The sequence below is a fragment of the Orbicella franksi genome, chromosome 12 (assembly GCF_964199315.1).
Source record: "Orbicella franksi chromosome 12, jaOrbFran1.1, whole genome shotgun sequence".
Classification (NCBI taxonomy): Eukaryota; Metazoa; Cnidaria; class Anthozoa; order Scleractinia; family Merulinidae; genus Orbicella; species Orbicella franksi.
Window position 1 is genome coordinate 14,670,400 of NC_138156.1, and position 23,971 is coordinate 14,694,370.

At 39.7% G+C, this 23,971-nt stretch overlaps 1 protein-coding gene across 6 annotated transcripts in view; it reads right to left on the bottom strand.

Annotated features, from left to right (window-relative positions):
- Window positions 1–23,971, bottom strand: part of LOC145462394 (uncharacterized) — a 238,699-nt gene that overhangs the window by 8,559 nt on the left and 206,169 nt on the right. For 5 of the 6 annotated variants that reach the window (XM_081445910.1, XM_081445911.1, XM_081445909.1 and 2 more), the window contains 7 exons: window positions 22,155–22,283; window positions 20,020–20,068; window positions 19,778–19,835; window positions 13,832–13,926; window positions 6,808–6,907; window positions 3,678–3,724; window positions 3,452–3,530 (listed from right to left, as the gene is read on the bottom strand). In XM_081445910.1, the coding sequence (XP_081302036.1) occupies window positions 3,452–3,530; window positions 3,678–3,724; window positions 6,808–6,907; window positions 13,832–13,926; window positions 19,778–19,835; window positions 20,020–20,068; window positions 22,155–22,283 (557 nt within the window). Of the gene's footprint in view, window positions 1–3,451; window positions 3,531–3,677; window positions 3,725–6,807; window positions 6,908–13,831; window positions 13,927–13,946; window positions 14,859–19,777; window positions 19,836–20,019; window positions 20,069–22,154; window positions 22,284–23,971 lie in introns of those variants that run through there. The other variant, XM_081445912.1, reaches the window with a different exon arrangement.

Genomic DNA, 23,971 nt, shown 5'->3' on the forward strand with positions numbered 1-23,971 from the left:
AGGAGAGTTGTGAGGACGCAGCTGTGATAGAGATTCAGCTTGGTACGAAAACTGTAAGTGGAGGAGCGCCATACCTTATTCATCATGTTGAGTGAGTTTCTGGCCTTGTTGAGACGGCTCTGAATGTCCAGGTCCGTTCCTCCATCTGTACTGATGATGCTGCCGAGACAGGTAAATCTGTCTGTGTAAGGAAGTTCTTCGTTATCAATCTGGACTGGTCGTGTGTTGGTAGTATTCAGTGCCATAATTTTGGTCTTTTTGCTGCTGATCTTAAGGCCAACTTGCTTTGCAAAGGTGTTAAGGCGTTGCGTCTTCTCTTGAATGTGCTTGTGGGTGTGTGATAGTAAGGCAAGACCATCAGCATAATCCAGGTCTTCCAAGGAGGAAAAAGATGTCCATCTAATGCCCCTGATCTGATCCTCAGTGGTACGCCACATGATCCAGTCCACAACAAGGTTGAAAAGTAATGTGGACATGACACACCGCTGCCTGACACCAGTGTGGACTTCAAATAAGATGTCACCATCGCCAATACAGCAGGTAAAGTTGTCATAGAAACTTTTGATGATCTCAGCAAGGTGGGAGGGGATTCCATACGCTCGTAATATCTTCCAGAGGCTGTGTCGATGCACACTATCGAAGGCTTTGGCAAAATCTACAGAGTTCACATAGAGAGTTCGCTGCCACTCGGTACTCTGTTCAATAATATTTCTCAGCGTGAAAATATGATAGATTCATCCCCTTCCTCTCCTGAAACCTGCCTGTTCCTCGCGGAGTTTAAGGTCCACAGCCAGTAATAGGCGCTTCATGATGACTTTCGCTAGGATCTTACTAGGAGTGGATAATAGTACAATGCCACACCAGTTGCTGCATTCAGAGAGAGTTCCTTTCTTTGGTATCTTGATGATGATACCCTCATTCCAGTCATCAGGGATTTTCCTTCTGTCCCATGTGGTGTTCAAAAGTGGCTGCAAGATGTTTGTGGTGGTCACAGCGTCTGCCTTGAACAGTTCAGCATTGAGGCGGTCTTTGCCAGGTGCCTTGTGGTTTTTTAGAGAATTAATGGCTGCAATGATCTCTTCTTTCTTTGGTGGTCCGATGTCAACACTTAGGTCCTCCTCAGCTTCTGGTATATCAGGCTCCTCTTCTGGTGATGGTCTGTTGAGGACTTCCTTGAAGTGTTCTACCCAACGTGCTTCTTGGTCTTTCTCAGTGGTGAGGAGCTGTCCTTGTTTATCTCGTATGGGGGCATTTCTGCTACCAATATATTTTCCACAGATCAATTTAGTGACTTTATAGACATTCCTCTGCTCACCCTTTTTTGCCGCTTCCTCTGCTTCCTTTGCCAGCTCTTCCATATATGCCCTTTTGTCGGTTCGAATCATCCTCTTGACATGCCTGTTGGTTTCTGTGTACGCCGCTATATACCTCTCTTGGAGTCTGGCTGAACTGCTGTCGTTAATATCTTCTTCTCCAGCTGGCATCTTTCCTCAATAACCTGCCATGTGTCTGGTGTAATCCATTCTTTCTTTTTTCTAGTCTTCTGCATACCCAGACAGGTTTTACTTGCTTCATCAAAGATGTTCCTCACTTGCTTCCACTGTTGATTTACAGTGTCTTCTTCTTCATTGTCTTGCTCGTCTATGTTACTCAGGGCTTGGAACCTGTTCCTCAGCTGTAGGACAAAGGCTTTCTTAGTCCTAGGGTCTTGTAGTCTGCTGATGTCATATCTAGGGGTGGTGTATTTGTTTGGTCCAGCTGCTCTGAGTTTCAGTCTCACCTTTGCAGTCACAAGATGGTGATCACTGCTTGCATCAGCCCCTCTTTTTATTCCAGAGGCTCGTGCTGCACAGATTATTCATGTAAGTTACACGTGGCTGTTTCTGCAACAAAAGCTTTTTACATGACAGGGTTGTTAGCCCTGTGCAAAACCCCCAATCCTGGAGGACCAGTAGATTGCTCTTTGTCTGGCCCCTAACCTTTGACCTGTCTGGCATGGGTGGCTCTACCAGGACCTCGAGAGGTCCAGCCAGCATAGCTCTCAGGCTCACTGGAACATGCAAGCCCCTCCACCACAACAAGGCGGCAATCTAATTCGGGGGAGCTTACAATGCACAGAGGATGCTTTTCTTTTCATTCCGCCATTTTGAATAACTGTACTGAATAAAGCAACCGCTGTACATAAAAAACGTAGACTCAAATCAAATCAAATATTCTGTGGACAACTCAATTTTGCTCCCATGTGATTTAGTAGCTTAGTCTTTCTCAAACAGACGAAATGATCTTCAGGATGTTACTCATGATTTGTTTTGCTTGTTTTCTGCCGAAAATTATGGCACAGAAGCAGCTAGTCTTCTGTTTTTTTCCTGAGTGCATCAAAATGAAATAGAAATGAGAACGAGGATGAAGCTATGGGACAGCAAGAAATTCCAGTGACTACGCTACAAAAATTCAGAGTGGAGTGTAAGCAGTAGTATTCTTGGCTGGCCTGGACTATAATTATGTGGAAATTTTTGTGGTTTTGCGAGACTCAGTATATGGTAGTCTATCGAAGCTTCCTCCTCCTTTGTTACTGGAGTATGGACCAACTCTGAAACAGTACACTTGGACAAATCATCAACAAAGTAGCTATTAAGCCCACTATGCCACAACATCCCAGAGACTGTCCCTTTAGCAACAGCAACAACAACAATAACAACAACATCTTTATTTTCTAAATAATTCAGTATAGTTATTCAAAGTGGTGGCTGAAGGCGATGTGGAACGAAAAGAAAAGCATCCTCCATACAGTGTAAGTATATAATCGCAGCTTCTTAACATACCACTCATCTGAAATAGTATTTTTTAGGGGTAGTCCATTTTAGGGTAGTCCATTTGGTTAGTCCACTAGGGTAGTCCATGGACTAGGGGTCAGTGTTTTGTCCATCACTGGGTGAAAAGAATACATCATTCATCGTTCAAATCCCCCTTTTAATCGATCTTCTATATAAGTGATTACCCACATGACTAGCTGACCACTAGTTCACAGTTTCTATTCCATTTTGTAAACCACAAGATTGCAGTCTTATTATTACAGTTTTAGTGGTAATGTTAGGAAGGGAGACTAACTTACTGTAGTTGTAAACAGTTTGCTGTGCATGGTGAGGTATACAAGTCTTGAACAATTGAAAATGGATAAATCCTTGAAAATCAAATGGACGGGTTGATATAATTTATATAGACTGAATTAGTCAGTGAGTCAGTCCGTCTGAGTCAGAAGGGAATCAGTCAGTCAGTGAGTGGGTTGGTTGGTCATTATGCAAGTAAGACAATATAATTTATCAAGGGTTACATTTGGCAGTAGTTAAACCGATAACCTCAAGGCCCTCAAAATAAACAATAATAAATGACAAAAGAAAGTCATGGTAAATAAGAAAAAACCCTCTGTAACGCTGCAGTCTTAAAAAAGTACCTCTTGTTCACTTCTTCTTTGCTTTAACTTTGTCACTTCAGTTTCCATTAAACCCTGGAGATGTTGAAGTCCTTTCAATCTAAAACATAACCAGAGAGAATAACTGTGTAATATAAAGTGTTTTACTGAAAAAAAGAAGTCACAGGAAGTCTTAAAGTGTAAGTGCAAACGGGTGAGAAATAAGCAGCTCTACACTGTATCAACTAAATTTCTGCCAAGCAATTACCTCTTTTCTTCTACCTGTCGTTGGCTCTGGAGAATCTTGAATTGTTTCTTAAGATAAAGCACATTCACCAAAGTAAGTATAGTGTTAGCTTAGAGCCATTAGGACTCACTGTTCGCATGAGACATAAAACCATGTTACTGCTTCAGTTCAATGCGATTGTGGCATTTAAACTAGGCTAATTATAGGGATGTGCTGCTTGATTGCTTGATTGATAACTTTAATTATACATGGTAAAAATTCCTTCAGTACAATTTAAAAGTATAAAACATCTAATTCTGCCTAGCTGCTAGACAGAGTATGCTCTTCTAACATTTTAGTCTGTTCCTTGGTCTGGAAAAGGGTATCATTTCCCTGAAAATGAAGAAGTCTTGCTTACATCTCAGAAACAAAAGAGTTTTTTGCTTTGTTCAAGCAGATAAATCTGACATGTAATGCTTGATGTAGATTTTTCCTGTCATGAATGTTGAATAAAAACTATGTTGCTCATGAAAATGCTCTGTAATAGGGTAGTAACTTTATTTAGGCTGGATCAGGGGATATATTTTTTCGGCATTTAGTCTAGAACAGGGTCTTGTACAGGGTAAGGGTTTTTAACTTGGAAAATATTGTTTTCCAAGTCGTAGTGGTGGCACAATTTCACTCCTTCACTTCCTGTTAGACATTTGGAAACCTGGGGCAGGGGGGGGGGGAACTCCCATATGAAAAGGTCAAGGATTCTCATCAGAAAATTTAACTTCTACAGGAGACTAATGTGAGCATCCTAAAGGATACTTTGACAGCTAAAAATGGTGACTTTTCGTCATCAACACCCTAAGTGATACCAGAATCCTTGATTTGTACCCGAGATGATGAGCATCCCCGACCTCTTCATATAGAAGTCCCCCCAGGGTTTTGAACATCCACCATCTAAGGCCATTTTACAGTTGCTTGTACTGTGTCAAGGTAGTTATTTTCGATAGGTAGTATGTGAAACAATTTTTCCATTGTAAGGAAAATACTTATGGTTCTTCAGCCTGGTTCTCATGTCGCTGACCAACCTGCAGTGTAGTCGCCGGTTCCAAGAGACAACGTTCGGCGATCTGTTCCAGTGGGTCCCCAGCACATCTGTGATGGATTGCCGACATACTCAAATTGGGGTGAAATGCAAATCCAATTGGGGCAATTTTCGACCATTTTATCTGTAAAGCATGAGATTGTGGGAAAAAAATCGAGTTGTTACGTCATACGTTGCGTCTGCAGGTGGTCCAGATGACGCTCACATACAATATTTTCATTGCCGACAATTGCCAACAACTACTGGCTTGCCTGCAAAGTTGAACTCAGCTCAACTTTGCAGGCAAGTCGATGGTCAATGCCTGGGACAGATTATGATTCGGCAATAAATGCTCAGATATGCTCTGGCGGTGTCCCAGGTTGTGCCGGTGGCTATGTCCCAGGGCATATGAGAACCAGGCTTTCCTTAGCGATTCGATCTAGAAAAAGTTTTCGTGGTTTTCCTTCACAAACCTACGTGATATTGTGAGTTTGAAAGCAATCATTATAAATGAATGATTAAAAGCTCCAGACGATTTTTTAAATGCAAGAGACGGAAAGACAAATGTTACCTTTCGGTAAATGATTTCCTGACAGAAAGAGAAAAAACATTGAAGAAGAAAAGGAAAAAAATCTCGAGTCACCTCTAGGATTCGAACTCCCATAAGCATGCTAGGCCAGCATTATCACACTGAGCTACTTGTTCATTGGATTTCGTGAGGTGAAAGTATCAGTTATATATCTACATACTGAAGTGCTGGGTAGTTACCACAGCAGGCTCAAGTGAGTTCCATGTCGAGTTTGTTGAAGTGGAGGTGACACGATTTACTCACAAACTGAATTGTTTTAATGGGTGCATTTCTCATTCGTGGATCTATTAAGAAACGGTGTCATTTGACAGACTCTGTGGAATTGCGAGGTGACTTACAGCTTGATGTACTGTTATTTAAAACGACTACGTTTGGACACAAACTATGAATTAGTGGACTTGCATTAATTTATGGAAAGAGAGTTAACTTCAGTCGTTATATTAGGGCTACAAGTAAATGTAAGTACTTGAACTCAACACTATAAAGGACATGAAATTTCAATGTACAATATACAAACTACTTTAAAGCTGACTGAAATGGATTGTCCTGTCTCATATATCACTTGGCAAAAATCCATGCTATTTAACCTTAATTTATGAGAGTGTATCCTAATATTGTGTCCTGACTTCAGCCTACTGAATTTTTATTCTTAAATTGTAGTGTTATCATACTGAACTTTGCAGTATATACCCTGCGGCTGTTACACAGCATCATCGCATTGATAACTTAGCAAAAACTGCATAATCTGCATGTCTAAAGACTGTTACCTAAATCAGTAAATATTTCAGTGGATCTGGTACAAAAAAAACTACGTTTCCAATAAAAGGACTGTTTATCGTGATCCCAATCTTGTTCAACTTTCTAGTTCAATCTATTTAAAAAATACTAATTAACAAATAATTATTTAAACAAAGGATTTTCTCGAATTTTACAACGAACAAAATCCATGCTTGCATCTAACAATCTTAAGCCAACTTAAAGCTAGCTATAAGGAAGCATTGGACATTGCTCCTAGTCTATACATCACTTTTGACCAAACAAAATGATCTTGCCGTTTTTGACTACAGCACTAGGACGACATGTACAGATGCATGTAATGTAAATCGTGTAGGCAGGCCTGAGTAACAAATAGTTTCTTAACATTGAATTGTTTCGTTTTGCAAATATCACAACACACTCTTGAGTGGAGAAAGGCTTTATGGGCTTGTTTGAAAGCTACGCTGCCCTCACATAACAAGTAGTTCCTTAATGAGCAATGCCTCATTACACTCTTTCATAATTTATTTTCCAAGTTGAGTGGCTCACAGCCACTTTGATTATGGTCAAGCAGCACATCCCAATCCAGTGGTGGGGGGTAACCCCAGGGGGTTGAATTCATTCAAAAATTAGACACCATGTCCTGTCAGTCAAGGAAGAGAGCTGCTCATTACCATAAATAACAGTGTGAAACATTTTCATCCTAAAGAAAACGGGAAATAAATTATGTTGAAAAAGCTTACAAATGTTACCTCCATTCCATCTACAATCAAACTTGTTTTTTCCATCTGCTTTCGAAGGCCCTGTACTTGTTCTGAAAACTGTCTCTTGTATTTTTCCAAGGCACCATAACTGTTTTCCACCACACCGAGTAAGAAGATAAAAAGAAAAAGAATTTGACAACATTAAGAATTTTACTGTATTAAGGCTATTTATTACAGTTACTATACCATTACATATCCCTTTTGAGACAGTCACTTTGACGTGGTGGAGAGGCTTGTGTGTTTCTGTGACCTGGAGAGCTTAGCTGGTGGGAGCGTGACTCTTGGCAGGGTCGCCCATGCCAGAAAGGTCAATAGGTAGAAACCAGACAAAGCACAGTCCACTGGTCCTCCTAGTAGGGGGTTGTGCATCAGGCTTACAACATGATCATAGAAAACAACATGTGCTACCAAAACTACACCAAGTTTGATCACCTTTCTGGAAGATGCAACAGGGACCAACACTTCACGAGAGGGATGTACAATGAACACCGGTTGTGAAAGCCAGCTGGAAGCCAGGGGTTGGCTGCCGTCATTCCTGCATCCTTGAAGAAGCAGATGAAGGTGGGATTCTGGAATATAAGGACAAGGCATGCCACAGGGAAGGCTGTGCAGGTGGCTAGTGAGATGAGGGGATATGAGCTTTAAATACTAGTTATTAGCAAAAGTAGATGGAACGGGTCTGGAAGAGTGAGATTACTGACAGGAGAGACAGTAATTTTCTCTGGGCAAGATGACAAGTTGCACTCCATCAGCAGGGAGTGACAATAATGATGACGGAGAGATCTGCAAAGAGCCGCATGGAATGTAAACCAGTAAGTGCCAGGCTACTTACTGCTAGATTCTACTCTAGGCTATCAGTAATACAGTACTATGCGCCAACAAATGAGACCAGCAAGGATGAGAAGAACGATTTCCACAAGCAACTGCAAGATCTGGTTGACGAAGTGTCATGACATGATCCACTGTTTTTTTTGGTGATTTTAATTAAAGGATTGGGAAAGACAATCAAGGTTTTGAGCGTGTGATGGGAAAGGAAGGGCTTGGAGAGAGGAATGAGAATGGCGACCTGTTGATCAAGCTTTGTGATACAAAGCAATCTGGTTGTAGGAGGAAGCATTTTTCTCCATAAAGATATTCATAAGACCACATGGATATCACCTTCAGAACAGTCAAAATCATATTGATCATGTGCTTATCAGTAGAAAGTTTAGACGTTCCTTACTAGATGTTAAGGCTAGGAGGAGAGCTGATATTGGGAACGACCATGAACTGTTTACAATTAGAGAAAAGTTCAAACTTGCAAGGATTGCCAAACCATTTAGAAAGAGAACATTTTCTGTGGTAAGGCTAGAAGAGCAAGACGTCAGGGGTGTGTTTCGGATCAGTTGCGCAACTGATTTCAAGATTTAGACATGGACTGTGATGTGGACAAGGCTTGGAAGAACATAAAAGAAACATCAAAAACGAGTGAGGAGGTTCTGGTGTAAAGAAAGAAAATGGCAAAGCCATGTTTAAGTAGAGAATCCTGGAAGAAGGTCGAAGAAAGTAAAACTGTTAAGAGGAAGATGCTGGGTACTAGGTTGAAGACAATCGAAACAAGTTACAGATAGAATATCACCTACGGATGCCGAAGTGAAGGGAAGTGTTAGAAAAGATAAAAGAGCATTTGTGGATAGTAAAGGACATGAAGCTTGGAATGATGCAAGTTGTCAAGGTTCAACACAAACGTAGACATCACAACCATGGTGGAGAGCTTAAGGTATCATGGCAGGTGATTTCTTACGAAAAATGCGAAATCTTTTTTTGCTGTTCAAATTCAGAAGACTGAGATAAATATTTTGCAAAAAAAAGGTAAAAAAAACATTTTAGTGTTTTAGATAAAGAAAAAACTATTTTTGAATCTTATCAACCCTTTATGGTGCATTGACACCACTAATTAAACTTCATCGCCAGTTGTCACGTGTCATGCGAATTGTGGTGTGATATTTCATTTGTGCATGCGAACTGTTCTTGATCTGGTTGTTTAATCACAAGTTAGCTTTCATCCTTGTCAAATTTTCTTTGTCAGGATGAAAAGTTTTTGCCCATTTTCATCTTTGAAGAAGCTGAAGAGGCGAAAATCTGGTGAAACCCACAGATTCAGTGCCGAACAGGATCTTTAGCTCTGAGCAACCACGGGTCGCACTGTAATCAAGAAGAATGGTTAAGGGAACTCGAGGACACCAGTCCCACCAATGAAGCTGAAGGACAAACTACAACAAGTGCTAGTTGCATGAAATTGCTGGAGAAACAACGTGATTCTGAAACAGGGCTCGAAATTAAAAAAAAATGTCTGGTCGCAAATTTGCGATTAGTTACAGAAATTTGGTCGCAACTTTTAAAATGTTGGTCGTGAAATTAATTGAGGCCGTTTAATTAAGAAATAAGTAGACTTTGAAATGATTAACGCTTTAATTTTCATTGTTTCAACAGCTCTCATGTCATTTTGATATTTAATAGTACTGAATGTTTAATGTCTTAGACAACACTAGTCCATCTAAACGATCAAGTTGAACCTGTGTACATAAATTAAGGCCCGTTCCATAAATTATGGCACATAAATTAGTGCCTGTTATTTTAGTCAAAGCGATAGATTTCCAAATCATGAACAGATATTACAGCTGGAAACTGCAGTTCTTATATGCCTCACATGTACTGGGCAGAAATATTAGCTTATGTAACAAAATTCCTTTAGTTTTACCTTTGCAGGTTTTCCACCAATGACAAAACAAGTAACAAATTTTTTTTATATTAGACTTTACACCTGAAGTATCAGGGGTGTTACTGAAGTGATTATTCAAAGAACCCTGAAGGACTGAATCATTAAATACGATACGTGCCATGACTCATGCACCAGGGCAATCCACCATCTTTGTTTGCTATTAAACCTCGTTTTCATGTATACGTAGAGTCGTACTCCACTTGATTGGAACCGCATTATTTTAAATCTATTTGTCTTTTAACCGTTACTGTCAAACAAAGAAACAATGAAGCTGTAAGTACTCATTTTTTACCAACGAAAGTTATTGAATCAAGTTTTTCTGCTGTTTCTGTTCCTAGGATCTTGCTCAGTGACTAACGATTGTATGCAGTTGTTATTTAACTAAAAGCCATTTAGAAACCTTGAAAGAGGGATGGTGAATGATATCTAATCTTCGTGTAGAGTACTGCAAGAATGCAATTTTTTCTTACTTCTGGCTGTCAGCCTAACTCCTTGGTTATTTCAGCAACCATGAAAAACAAAAACAACAACAAACAACACATGCGATATGAATGTGACTTCATAAAAACAAAGAGAAGACTACATGATGTAGAGACCCAGTCAAAGAAAATTTGAGTATTTGACAAAATTTGGCTCTAAAATGCTTTGCAGAGATGCGAGACTCCATTCACTACCCCTTTAACAGTAACTGTCTGATCAAATACCATACACAGTTTTGTTAGTTATGCACAGCCACTGCTATAATTCAAGCAATGAGGTCGTCGTGCCCTTTCTCCCTTAGATCTGTAACATTCAAACCTCTGGTTGACTGCTGGAATTGGATCAAATTCAGCGACAGCGGGACCCTCTGGTAACAGGCGAATCAAATCTTCCAAAACAGATACAGTCAAGGTTGCCCTGGTGCTGCTTTTAATTCGATTAATTCGATTCTGAGCTGAAACAGCATGCTCGCATTGTGCAGCAGAAATAGGGAGGACCAGAACTAGCTCCACTAGATGTAGGACATCTTTGAAATCGTTCTTGTAGGGCACTTTGGTCAGTAACGTCTGCCAGAGGCTGCCTAAATCAAGCTTGCAGAACTGCCCGTTGACCATGATTTTTAGGGAAATCCACCGATCCTGAATAGCGGAGATCTTGCATCCTGCTCTATCTAAAATGGGCTGAAACCTTCGTGTCAAGTGAATGATTTCTTCACTGCCAAAATCGAGCAGGTCACCAGGGCGCATTGGCCAACTGTCAATGTTGAAAACTAGCATGTCGCTAACCACTTTCATTGAGTCATAACTCAGGCTTTTGCCTACTTGGCTCTTGCTACCTGGCAGCACACCAAACCTATCACAAAGACCTTACAAAGTGAAAATCGCAGCGGTTTCCATTTCACACTGAAGGCTTCGTGATGTGCTTCCTCCTTGTTTGGCCACTTTACCATGGATGGAACCTGTCAAAGTCACTCCTTGAAATTTTTGACCGCCTTCCACCTTCTCCCAGAATTTGGTGAGATGGCCATCTGCCACTGGACAATGGGCAACACTTTCAACTCTCAGTACTGTTTCCTTGAGATGGGACATTACTGAGGAGAGTACAATATCATTTTATTGCAGTCGCAGACTCAGCTGACTGAGAATGGCGAACATGTCTGCCAAAAAATGACAAAATGCAGCGAAATGAATATCCTTCATCTTTTGAGAGACATGCTATGCTCTCCCCTGGATTTCTGCATTTTTGTAGTTGACACTGAGATCTTGCATATGCATCAGCACAGCAGCATACTGACCAGACTTGGACTCTGTGGCAGATTTATGGCTCACAAACACTTTGAGTGCTCGGCTAATGTGCGGAAGCTAGAGGGTCCCTTTGACTTGCGTTGGCTTCAAGATATTAGTTTCTAGCTCATCCGCTATAGACTTCAAAGCCCTAACACTTTTAGAGCTATAATGGTATGTTTTCTAAATTAGATGGAGGATATGTACACATCCTCCACAGACTTGCAGCTGCCTTGGAGCTCTAGCAGGGCAAGCTCAAGCCTTTGAGGTAGACAATGGAAGTCAACAAGGTAAGAATTTCTTTTTTAAGTAATGCAGCAAGGCCTGCTTTACCAAGGTTAATGGAGGCCCCATCAGCCCCAAAAGCAGCCAGCCTCTCCTTCCAGTCTTTGACCCCCGCTTCTTCAAAGGTAGTACTGATAGACTCCTTTAGCCCTAAAATAGGTTTATTAAAATAAAACATGAACGGTCCACCCTACGACACTTGATTTAAGACAAAAGTATAAAAATAATTACACTACACAGTCCCTCTGCCCATAAACCTTTGCTGAAAAAGGTATAAAGCTACTGCTGAACAGAGCTAGATGTAATTGATAATGTTTGCAGTTCCCCTCTGTGAAAGCACTTTGCTCTCATAGTTCTCTCTTCAAGTAATATTTAATGACACAAAGGCGGTTTTGAAACTATTAAAAATTACGTTTCTTAACACCTTAGCAGTTGAAATCCGAGTTGCATTTTAACTGTTTCCTGGGAACGAGTGTAACGCATAAGGGGCTATAGGGCTAAGTATTTTGCATTGTAAGTAGTTTTTTTGGTCTGTTAGTGTGGAAATAAATTAAAAAAAGTGTCTTTCTGGTACAATGGTTCCTTTGTCAATGATTGGGGAGTTCATAAGTCAATTACTTGGTCAAAAGTCCATTCATGTTTTGCAATGTTGGAACCTGTAGCACATTGTTTTGTACTTCTGATATGTTCTTTTCTTCTGGTGCTAAATGATCTTTTAGTTTTGCTGATGTAATTTCATTGACATGATGCACAAAGGATTTTGTAAATAAGGTTGCACTGATTGTCTTTAGGAGGTTGAAACTGAAGAATAGGATGCTAGACACATTTCAGAATAGGTTTCTGAGATGGATCTTGGGAGTGTGGTGGCCTGAGCACATCTCAAACAAAGAACTATATAAGAGGTCTGGAGTTCCCTCAGTCAGCAAGAAAGTTAGGAAGAGGCAATGCCAATGGATTGATCATGTTCTGAGGATGCAGCCTGGTGACAATCCTAAAATTGCAATGAGCTGGCTTCCCATGGGGAGGAGGCATGTTGGAAGAACAAGAATGACTTGGTGGAAAATGGCTGAGAAGGAATGGAGTGAAGAGTTGGGATTGGAAAGTTGAGAAGAGGCTTGCCAAGTGGCTGTCAACCAGAGCGAGTGGCGAAGAATCGCTGATGCCCTGTGCCACCTAGGCAGATAGGATAGATGATGAAGAGGACTATACTGCAATAAAGTGTCTCCCAAAATCTTTCCCTTGTCATTGTATATGGTACATGGCATGCCCTGTATAAATAGTACTGCCTGACATCTCATCCTGAGATAGTTGCATGTGACATTACACACAGTGTACCAGAAGCATTTTCTACTGGCCTCTGCCAGGTTTTTAAGCCAGGTTTGACTGTACCAAATACTATACAGTTTAATCCCTATTAAACAGCCACCCTAGGGGAAAGAAATAGTGGCTGCTTAAGGATGTTCACGCTAATGGTTTCTGCGCATCCTTACTGTGCACGCAAATTAACATGACACGTCATGCATGAGAGCGCTCGCTACGTAATAAAATGAACAATGATAGGGCAGATAGCCATTGCTATAGTTGTGCCTGGATTTAACGATCTTGGACATTCAGTGACCCCTATTTTTCTTTTTATGGATAATTTTCTCTACCAATTTCCTACCTTTAGCGAAAACATGAAGAAAATCTATCGACTAGAACTTTGAATTTTTTGCAAAATGCAGCATCAAATTTCGTTCTCCTTAGCTCTTTGTTTATCTGTGCGAAGGTTTTAAATGCCTCTTGAAGGGTTAAATTTTGTGAAAGCGTTGGTAACATTTGGAAATATTTATGCAACTGACCCACTTACCTCCATTGACTCACCTTTGATATTTTTAACAATAAACCCCTGTAGATCATGCAAAATTACGTGCGCTAATTTTTCAAAATCAGGGTAGTTTTCCACACGCTTTATCTCTGAAACAGTGACCCCCAATTTTTTTTTATTTCTGACGCAAGTAACTCATTATCTGACCGCAGTAAAAATTAAAAAAAAAATCTATTGACTGAAAAATTTTTGTACAAACGTCCTTAATAGAGTTAAACCCCCCAGAAATGGTCCTCATCAGGACTTTGATTACTGGCTGCTTAATACAGGTGGTTGTTTAATAGGTGGCCGCTAAATAGAGGTTGGACTGTAATATGAAAGTTTGGGTATAATTACCTGGTGGTTTGCGTCTCATCTCGGAAGGAATCAATGGAAGACAACATCATATCACTGGTCCTTTGGAAAAATGATCGGATCATGCGATGCTTTCTCTGAAGGAAAAAAATCATTGCTATTTTAGTTACTCTAACAGCAAAGGCAAGGTATGCTTGTCTTGTTATATTTTTGGGTCAAAAGCTCTCTGTTTTCCTATCAGTAGTTCTGTGTGAAGAGATTATAGTGACTTTTCTAAGACCACAGCCCTATAACCCTGGCCAGGATAACACTTTTAAGTCTAATCCTAACCCTAACCTCCTTAAAAGGAGGCTGGCAACAGTTTCCAACACTTTACCAACAGTTATACTTTCACACCTGAATACTACCTTTGTTTATCAAGTGGTGCTATAATATAGGTATCACATAAATGCTCAGTCATTGGTGAATCACCAACAGCAAACTTTATAAGCATAATAGGTAATCATAGCTGCAGTACAACCTGTTAAAAACACCCTTAATTTTAGCTTTAAGTGCTCATTGCTTAAAAACGAGCTCGAGGTCCCCCTTCTTTTTATTAGAAACTTGTGATAAGCATGACAAGATGCCAGGAGGCGCGGTGACCTCATGGTTAGTGCGCTCGTCTCCGGATTGAGCGGTCCAGGTTTGAGCTCTGGCCGGGGACATTGTGTTGTGTTCATGGGCAAGACACTTTACTCTCACAGTGCCTCTCTCCACCCAGGTGTATAAATGCGTACCGGCGAACTTAATGTTGGGGGTAACCCTGCGATGGACTAGCATCCCATCCAGGGGGGAGTAGAAATATTCGTAGTCGCTTCATGCTACAGAAATCGGGATAAGCTCCGGCCTGATGGGCCACTTGGCTCGCATGCAGACTTTTTTTTTTATGACAAGATGCCACTTTTGGCAAAGTTTAAAAAATTCTGTCTACCTGGTAGGTTCAGAACCACCTTCAAATTTCAAAAATTTAAGGTGGCTCTGAACTCCCTTGAGAGGTTCTTTTAAACATTGGCTTAAGTTCCATCTTATCCTGCAAATCAAAATTCTATAACAAATCAAAGGGCTCTTTTGTTATGAACTATTGGTACAGTTGAACCCCATATTTTGAACCCTAAAGGGAAACAATAGTTCAATATAGCAGGGGTTAAGTTTGGGTGGACATCATTATTCTTGAACACTTGTGTGATAAGAAAGTATAAGAAAGTAACTATATTCCTCATGGGGATTGGAAAATCCAGAAGGTGGGCATTATCTGGGACCACATAGTGTTGCTGCATTCCATTGTAACCAGAGTGAGCCATGATTTGTTGATGGTTGCCTTTGGAAACCATTGATCACAACTTAAGTCTGGTTTTCACTAGCATATAAGCATAGGTATGAGCTGACATACACAGACGCAGTAAGATGTTGATAATTAACAATTTTTGTTGGAAATTTCCCAAACAGAAGGTACCAATTATCAACATCTCACTGCGTCCACTTATGTTGACTCATGCTTATTCTTATGTGCTAGTAAACCCAGCCTTTAAGTTTAGTATCCAAACCATCCCAGAAATGCTAGTGCAAAAACCTGGAACTCAATCTCCCCAAAGTTTCTTTCAAGGGCAATAGGTTACTTAAGAGTAAAAAATATGAGGGTGTCCAAAAATTTAAAATAGGATACTGGGTGAAATAGTAGAGATATCTATACAGTTGAATGAAAATGCTGTGTAGCACTTATTGTTAAGATTGTTAAGGTCATGTATTGTTGAGGTAGAAAACAAAAACTGTATTTGAAACACGCTAAAAGTGTTAAAAAGTCATTCACTTTTTAGAACCAATTTTCAATTTCCTAGGATTTTAGTCAGACTGGTAGTATCCTTGTTGTAGGGTAGCAATGAGGCTTAGGCTTTAGTCCATCAGCTGAGTCCCAAAAATTTGGTTTTAGGGCTCACTTTAGGGGAACAGCCCAAACATGTCTTACATTAATCTTTGACTACTAAGTATCAAAAAATATATGAAACCAAGGATAGAATGGTAGCTTTCACTTTGTAAATCAAACTATAAATCAGCCTGTCATACCCTCATTTTGTTGCCATCTTGGATTTTTGGGGGAGACTGCAAAGCTGCTTGTACTCTTTTAACATGAACAAATCATGTTTCAAAAACAAATTCAGAATGTGATTCAATTATAAACATGATTTCCCTTTATTCTAATACATCATATATGACGTCACCACGTCTGATAATTGGTCACAATCTGACCAGGTTGCACTTATAATCAATGCAACAAAATTGTGGGGTTTTCAAAATTATTCCAGGAAAGAAATACATTGCATTCCAAAAAAAATTTGCCTGTTTCCTACCTCCAGCCCCAGTTTCCAAACATGTGGCCTCACAAACATTCAAGTTTTATGTCCTGTTGCGAAGGTGTTTCCTCAGCACCATGATCAATGGTGGACAAAGGCATTAGATGCCGTTCGTTGCTTTCAACACCAGCCCATTTAAGAGATATTTCTTCATAGACAACTTTATATAGCACTGCTGGGATTTGAAATCACAGACCAATTTTGGACGCTTCAACTGAAAGCGAATTCCCCGAAAATCCCAACAAATAATTTGGAAGTTGTACCTCAAAGAGGATGGAAAGGGGGGTACCAATCACGCATCATGCTGAATTTTTCTATTAAATCATGTATCACAGAGAATTTTTTTCCACCAATCACGCGTCACGTAAAAAGAAGTAAGTACATCACCAATTTTACTCTCTTGACCCTAAAAGCGTAGTTAAAAGTAGAACTCTGCTGATACAACCACAGAAATGTTGAAGACGTGTTATACCATGACCATGCGTATTATCACAAAAACTATACAGGCTAACCTCATCCCATTCCTGGACAATATGCATCACATGTCTATCAGAATGGGACAAAACAAAGCTGGCAAGACCATTGAGAGCAGCATCAATTGTGACTGTAAGATGGGAGAAGGCTACATCGGGGTGAGCGCTAATTTTGCAGAGATTTTGAAATGGATGCTCAATGACACAAGGTGTAGTGTGTACAGGATGCTTCTTTCCAAGCATCCTATTACTTCATCCAAGACCTATATTCATAAGAAGTTGGCTCCAACATGCATTAAAGAAGAATGAATGCTGTAGGAAAGCTGGTGAAGCTGCTCAAGGAAACAAGAGGCAGTGTTTACAAGCTTGTCCACAGGGGTAGAAGTGACAACAGAAGTAAGCAATGAATTTCTCCAGACCAAGAGCTACAAGGGAAAGAATGCAATGAATGACTTTGTAGTGAACCACTACTCATCCAATCCCACTTCAGGTTACCTTGATCCACTGAAGAAAGGCAAGCTGCCTTAAGGATCTGTAGGCTGTGTGCAAGGTTTGCAACAAGAATCTAGTACTTCCTCATCATATGTATTTGCTCAGATGGCACTTCTCGGACAGTTTCATTGGATTGACATTGTCTTCGTATGGTCTCTCGCCAATCCTTATGGACTCCGCAAAAGACAAGAAAAGCAAACTCTCCCAACAGAGAACCAGAAAATGCAACCAGTATGTTCAAAGGAATGGCAGTCTTACAGAAGTTGAAGATCACCTCTGAAACTACATTCTATGTGGTCACTACGAGAGTGTTTGAGTTCAGTGGTAATGAGCACCGCCAGCAGGTGCCAGTGTGTATTGCGAAGTATCGATCAAGAATGTCGAAAGATTGAAAAGAGTGTCTACATCTGAACCTGTACAATACATATGAGTTAAGTGAGGTCAAAATGGTTGGATATTAGGCTTGTTTTGAATGAGGGCAACATCCAGCCATCTTCACTGAACAATAAAGAATGTACCATAATTATAATTATATTATATGGGTTAAAGAACACCAAAAATTGAAATTTTTCTTGCAGGACACAGTGGGTAATCCCGAGCGGGCAAGATAGTGCCATCTTGACCCCTCAGGTAGCCAAACATAGCACAGGATTCTGTTTATCTTTTGCAGTCCATGCTGCACCTGAAGCAGTTCCTTCTCGTAGTACATGTGGCCTTGTTGATCACCTGTCTTTGGCCCCACACTGAGAAATCTACCTCTATGCCAGATGTCTTGATGTACCTCTCCTAGTGTTTCATTTGCATCTTCCTCTGCAGGTCTCTGATACAGGTCTTCAAAATCAAGCATTTGAGAAGTGGCTCCAACAGGAAGCCTGGTCCAGAACTTTCAACTTGGGTATATCACGTCTGCAGGAGCAATCTTAGGGGTTTCTAATCCTGCTGACATTGAAGGGGTACCCATGCCATAAAGGTATGTCTGATTGGCAAAAATGCCCACATGACTACTTTGGCCTCCTTTTCTAACTGAGAGTAACTGCTCTCGATACCCATGATTCCAAATATGAAACAATATGTGACTGGTCTCTATCACCTGGCCTGAGGATCATACTGCTTCGTGGTGGCCACCATTCCCCCTAAACAAGCATAGGTCTGAAGACTGGTCTTGCATCGTGGATCAAAGTATGACATTATTGTATCACCTGTTAACATTGTTTTCACCTACACAATGACTTTTAGCACTCTAAATTTCACAGGAACTGGACATTGTCCTGGATCAGTTCGCTCTAGTGAGGGAGGGAGTAAACCTTGGCTGCTGACTACAGAGGTCCTGCTGCCTTTAAAGCTGCCACTTTTTCAGGGTCTGGTGATCTGCCTTTACTTGAGAACTCCTTTCCAAAGACCTTTACTACTTGGAGGTTGAACCTACTTTTCTTCAAGCCGAGGAAGAGGCCTTGCTCTTGCCACAGATGCAGGATATGCCTGTGTGCTTTGTCATGTTCCCCTGGGGTTTCACCAAAAACTAGGATGTCACCACAAATGTTGGTGGTGGTGGGATCCTGTGCCACCACCTTGGGAATACCTTCATTGCGGATCTCTGCTGAGCTGTTGACACCAAAATGCATTCTTTTGAAGACTTTAAGCCCTCTATGTGTGTAAAATGTGGGGAGCTTATAGCTTTCATCTGCCAGATTGAGGTTCAAGTATCTATCATTCATGTCCAGGTGCTAGACATACCTGGTACCATGGAGTGTTGTTTCCAGCTCTCTAAAGGTGAGGATGGTGTATCTGGTTATATTTACCTACCTGTTGCTGTCCAACATGTACAGGTTTGTCCTGATATTGTCTCTACATCTTTCTTTGGGATGAGAATAACATTACTGCACCATTGTTTCTTGCATCCTCTATGAAATCAATGTATCTCCATTTGTCGAAGACCTCACTGAACTTGAGCAGGAGAGACACTCTTTTCTGTTTTTACACTGTGCCTCTTGTATCTTGGTCTATGTGTAACTTCACCTTGACTTCTTTCAGCTTTCCTAGGCCTGGGAACACATTCTTATATTCCTAAACCAGGTCTAGTGGCACTTGTCTCCCTTGACTGGTAGTGGTCTGCTTGAGTCATGTCTAGGTGGTACTCTACTAAACCCATATGTTCGTTAACCTGGCAGCTTAGCAGTAAAGTATTATCCTGACCTTTGTCTAAGTAAGAAGGCTCTGTTAGCTTCTCTCCTTGAGCAAGTGCTACTGTAAATTTTCCTAGTATATGTTATGCTAGCCCCTTTCCGTCTCTCAACCTAAACTTAAAGCTCCAATGCTTGCACTTACATTTACTAGAAATCCTGTTCCTTTTTGTCTGGTTTCGACTTAGTTAGCCATGTTTGTTTCAACGTCAGCACCAATTAAAAAGACAACAGGCACAAATACAACTTAGCTGCCATTTTGGCGCAACTCTAGACAAGAACTAAGGTAACCGGCCCTGGAAAGTTTCCAAACGCAAAGGGCATGAGCCCCAATCGCTAGCAGTACAATACTACACTGAGTAAATTTTTGTTTGTGTTGAAATACTGTAAGTTATGTAAACTAAATTTAATGCTTACACAGTGATAAGGAATGTCCACAATAAAAATGCTACTCACACGAACAGCCTGGAGAGTTTTACTTCCAGCCAGGTTTATTAGCTCCTGTACCTCTCTCCTATAAACAAAGAATAAGTTGAGGTGAACAGGAGGAAAATGGTAAATTTACATTCATTGCACATTGTAAAAGAAGTTAGAGCCAACTGAGTAACTATGGATTCTTGATATGCCATATGAAGTGATAGTCAAAGCGATCCATTTCTTCCCTATAATTCCCTCAGTCACTGAAGGGTCACTAGTACCTGATAACCTCTTCATCACTCATTCCTTCTTCAGGCTTTTGTTGATTGTCTAGATAGAATATATGCTCATTAGTAAATCGTTTTCATGCGCCGTCATTAAATTTCAAAATCCAAAAGTAGAAAGCCACCAAAGATTTTATCGTTGTCAGGCATGAGGGGATCTAAATTTATATCTGTCTACATCTTTTCAGCTCAATAGCAAGTTTTGTTTGGAGACTAGCACATTTTGACTTTCAGAGTTATAGCGGTGCCTAACATAAAGCTACCATCAAATTAGTAATAAATATACTTATCTTGTGATTTTTAGCCTTTTTAGGAGTTAAAGTATTATGAAAAGTGCTTGTGTAAATGTTGGTTTAGTTCAGATAATCAGTCGATTAGATAGCCAAAATATGTTCCAGATGTTTATGTTATTTTCTAGCCACCATATTGGTGTACCATGGGAAAACGCACAGACCTAAAACTTGGAGACGTGTCTTTATTTATCTCCTATAACATCAAAATTTCTTAACTTTATCCACTGAATGGCTTTCCATTTATTTATTTCTGCAGACATTAAATGAGGTCACACCAAAAAGTGTACTTTTTTGTCTTCTCCTATAGCAAGTAAACATTCAGCTTTTCCACTCACAGAAGTTTCAGCCTCTAAAATGTCTGCTATCCTGAAGAAATTCGTCTTGAAAGAAGCCCAAATGTCTACTTTGGAGGCCACCATTTTGAAACTGTACTTGACAGCCAGGCTGTGTTTAAGTGACATCATTCCGTCCACCTCAAAATTGGCAGGAAGGAGAAAAACTTGCAGCTGACTTTGCATCCTTCACAAGGTCAGCAAAATGTATTTTTTCCACACGACTATCCACTTCACTATCTTCACTGCTATCATTTTCGGAGTTTGGAGCATGTTTGGCTCAAAAAAATACTGCTCAAGGGCAGCCATAACCAAGAGTGGTAGTTAAATGGCTTGTCGGAAGCCATGCTGACAAAATCTCTTACACAGAATGACGTCAGAAAAATGCAGTCTGGTTGCTGAGTACTGTTCAAAATGGCTGCAATGATGTCAAATTTTGGGCTTCTTTGGAGACAAGTTTCATGAGGAAAACCTCCACTTTAGAGGCTGAAACTTTGGCGAGTGGCTAAACTTAGTGCAAGGTTTTTATTAACACTGAGTGACCTTCTCCTTTTAAGAATGAAACATGTTAAAAATTTCATGGGACATGATCGCCTGAAAGACCTTTTGCGTCAAATTAAGTTCATACTGCATACCTTTAAAGGTGTCTCACATCCTAGAGATTTAACACGATCAGTATTAATTGTAGATACCTAAAGCCCTATATCAAATGTCTCAATGCGAGCATCCAAATCACCTTTTTAATGGTACAAGTCAAAGTGAATTTGTTTTTCACTTACTTAATTTGTCCCTCAGTTTCCAGACCCAAAGCAAAGCATTGCTATATTCGAATTCTTTGAAAAGTGACAGAATATTTTTGAAACAAGATTTTAAAATATGGAAAATTAAGATTATGAAAAAATATTTCAAAATAAAGAATTCAGACATGTTTTTGTTGTTTCTTATGTCAAACTAGCTACTGTCCAAATTTGACAGCAGACAAGAAAATTCCCTTTGACTTGTAGCTTTCAAAAAGAACCCAAAAGATAATTCAGACACTCACATTTAAAGGTCGTGAAAAATTAGACAATTCATCTTTGTGTGATAGTCAGCTCTATAAGCTTTAATTTGATATATGGGTTCAGGTATCTACATCGCTTGGACATGAGATAGCTCTAAAGGTGCTCTAAAAGGTATACAGTAACCTTAACTTCGATGACAACGTGGAAAGAAAGTAGGGATCCTTTAAGTTCAGATGTCAATGATACTATTTTGAAAAAATGTTGACATCTTGAAAGAAGGAAGATGCTTGCATGCATGACTTAGTGGGGAAAGTTTTATTAGCTGCTTTGACCTGATAATTCCCCTACTGAACTTGACATTCACTCGAAGAAGAACACTCATTCTTTGTTATAACATTGGTGAAGAAACTGGACAGTTACATTGATATGTCAGACGATTGTTTGAATATGTGTGGCCAGGAGATGACATATTGAAACAGTTAAAACAATGCAGGGTAATTACTTACAAGGCTTATCTTCATATGAAAGTTTCCTTGGCTTGCAAATATGTTGATCTCGATATGATTGCAGGTGAGCCTCACTAACACGAAGTGGTTCTTTATAACAACGTTCTGAATGTTCACCTCTCAGTCTCCCTGAATTAAAATATATACACGAATTTATTGTTGATCCCTACAATGGGCTTTTCAGCACCAATGTAAAATAGTTAATGGTTTACTTTGTGTATATAAATACCCAGATTCAATATAAATTGCAGCCACTTTTAATGGCAGATGCACGTGCATGTCAAGATCAGCAAAGCCAAAAAAAAAAATGCAGGGTAACATTTTGGTCTTGATGGAATGAAATGAAAGTTCCAGAATTCTGGATTTTACGCTTCAGTTCAGTCTGTTTTACTTAAGGGTGCGCCCATGAGAAAACCAGGCAGAACCAGGCAGGAGGTGATAAGGCTCAAATCACTGATTTTGCTTGAACTTGGCACAAATGTTGGGTTTGGTGAGTAAATGATCATGGCAAAAACTTATGTCAAAATATTTTATTCCCTTCAAGTTAGGGGGACCCCCTCCAAAAATGGCTGTGTATCACTAATTTATGCATATTTAATTAGCTGTCTTTGATTTAGTATTTCTACAACAAGAAAGGCCACGCAAAAATGAAATCCACTGGATCACGTTTTACTATTATTAGTCTCAAAGCATAGATATTCATTTGAACCAGACAATTTGATCTCTCTCTGTGGCTCCATCTTAAGTAAGGTGCATATTTTGTAGTGTTGTGAATAGCCTATAATTGAAGGCAAATATCTGCACTGAGCAACAGTAAATACGCATTATTCTAACACGGGTAGTGAGAGCAATCACTAAAGTTCTCAAAAAAGCCATAAAATGTTTGGGGACTTCAATACTTTTTCTGTGCTGGCATACTGTTCACTTAACACTTTACGATTTCTGGCTATTTCATGAACATCGACTAAAACACAAAAGCCATTTTTCTGTCTTAACCTAACTCAAAATCAACAAGAAATATCTACCTAAGTATTTTCTTATCAATTTCCACTATATGTTCAGTGAAAAGAAGTCCTTGAGACATTTCTGTCAAATATTTTCAGAACTACATTTTGTGACATTCTCACAGATATCAATAAAATGCAGCAGAAGAAGATTCAACGCATACATGTATGTTCCCTCAACTTAGGTTTTGAGGTGTGAAGTAGAATGGAAACAAGAAATAACTACTACATACATGTCACTTAGATGCAATTTTGTGCTCTTGTTAGGTAAGGTAAGGTAAGGTAATTTATTTTACGTCAAGAACACGGGGAGTGGTTGCCCAAATCTCCCGAGCCAGGGGCTCATGATAAAAGTGTTTGACATACATGTTAAAAAAAAGATTTAAAAACTATATATTAAAAAATACAAAATTATCATACTATTAATATCTTAAAAAATATGTGTTGAAAATACAATATTAAAAAACGATAAAAATACAACATGTAAAGGAATCATTTAAGACAAGAACTGCATTGGCAGCCACCAAAGTTTATTGTATTAAGATGATTGATAAAAGCTGGAACGTTTGCTGCATTTTTTGCTGCCGGCAGTAACTGATTCCAAATTCTAGAGATGATATAAGAATACGAGCCGTGGAAGAATCTACTATTGTAAGGGCGTTGTTCTACGTTTAGCCCGCTGCTTCTAAGATTGTATGGCGTGACCCGGGGCTTGAATAAGTTGGTGATATAACGTGGGCCATTTTCTTTAAAACACTTAAAAAATATTATCAGAGATTGTTCAATACGTCTATGTTCTAGCGTTCTCATGCC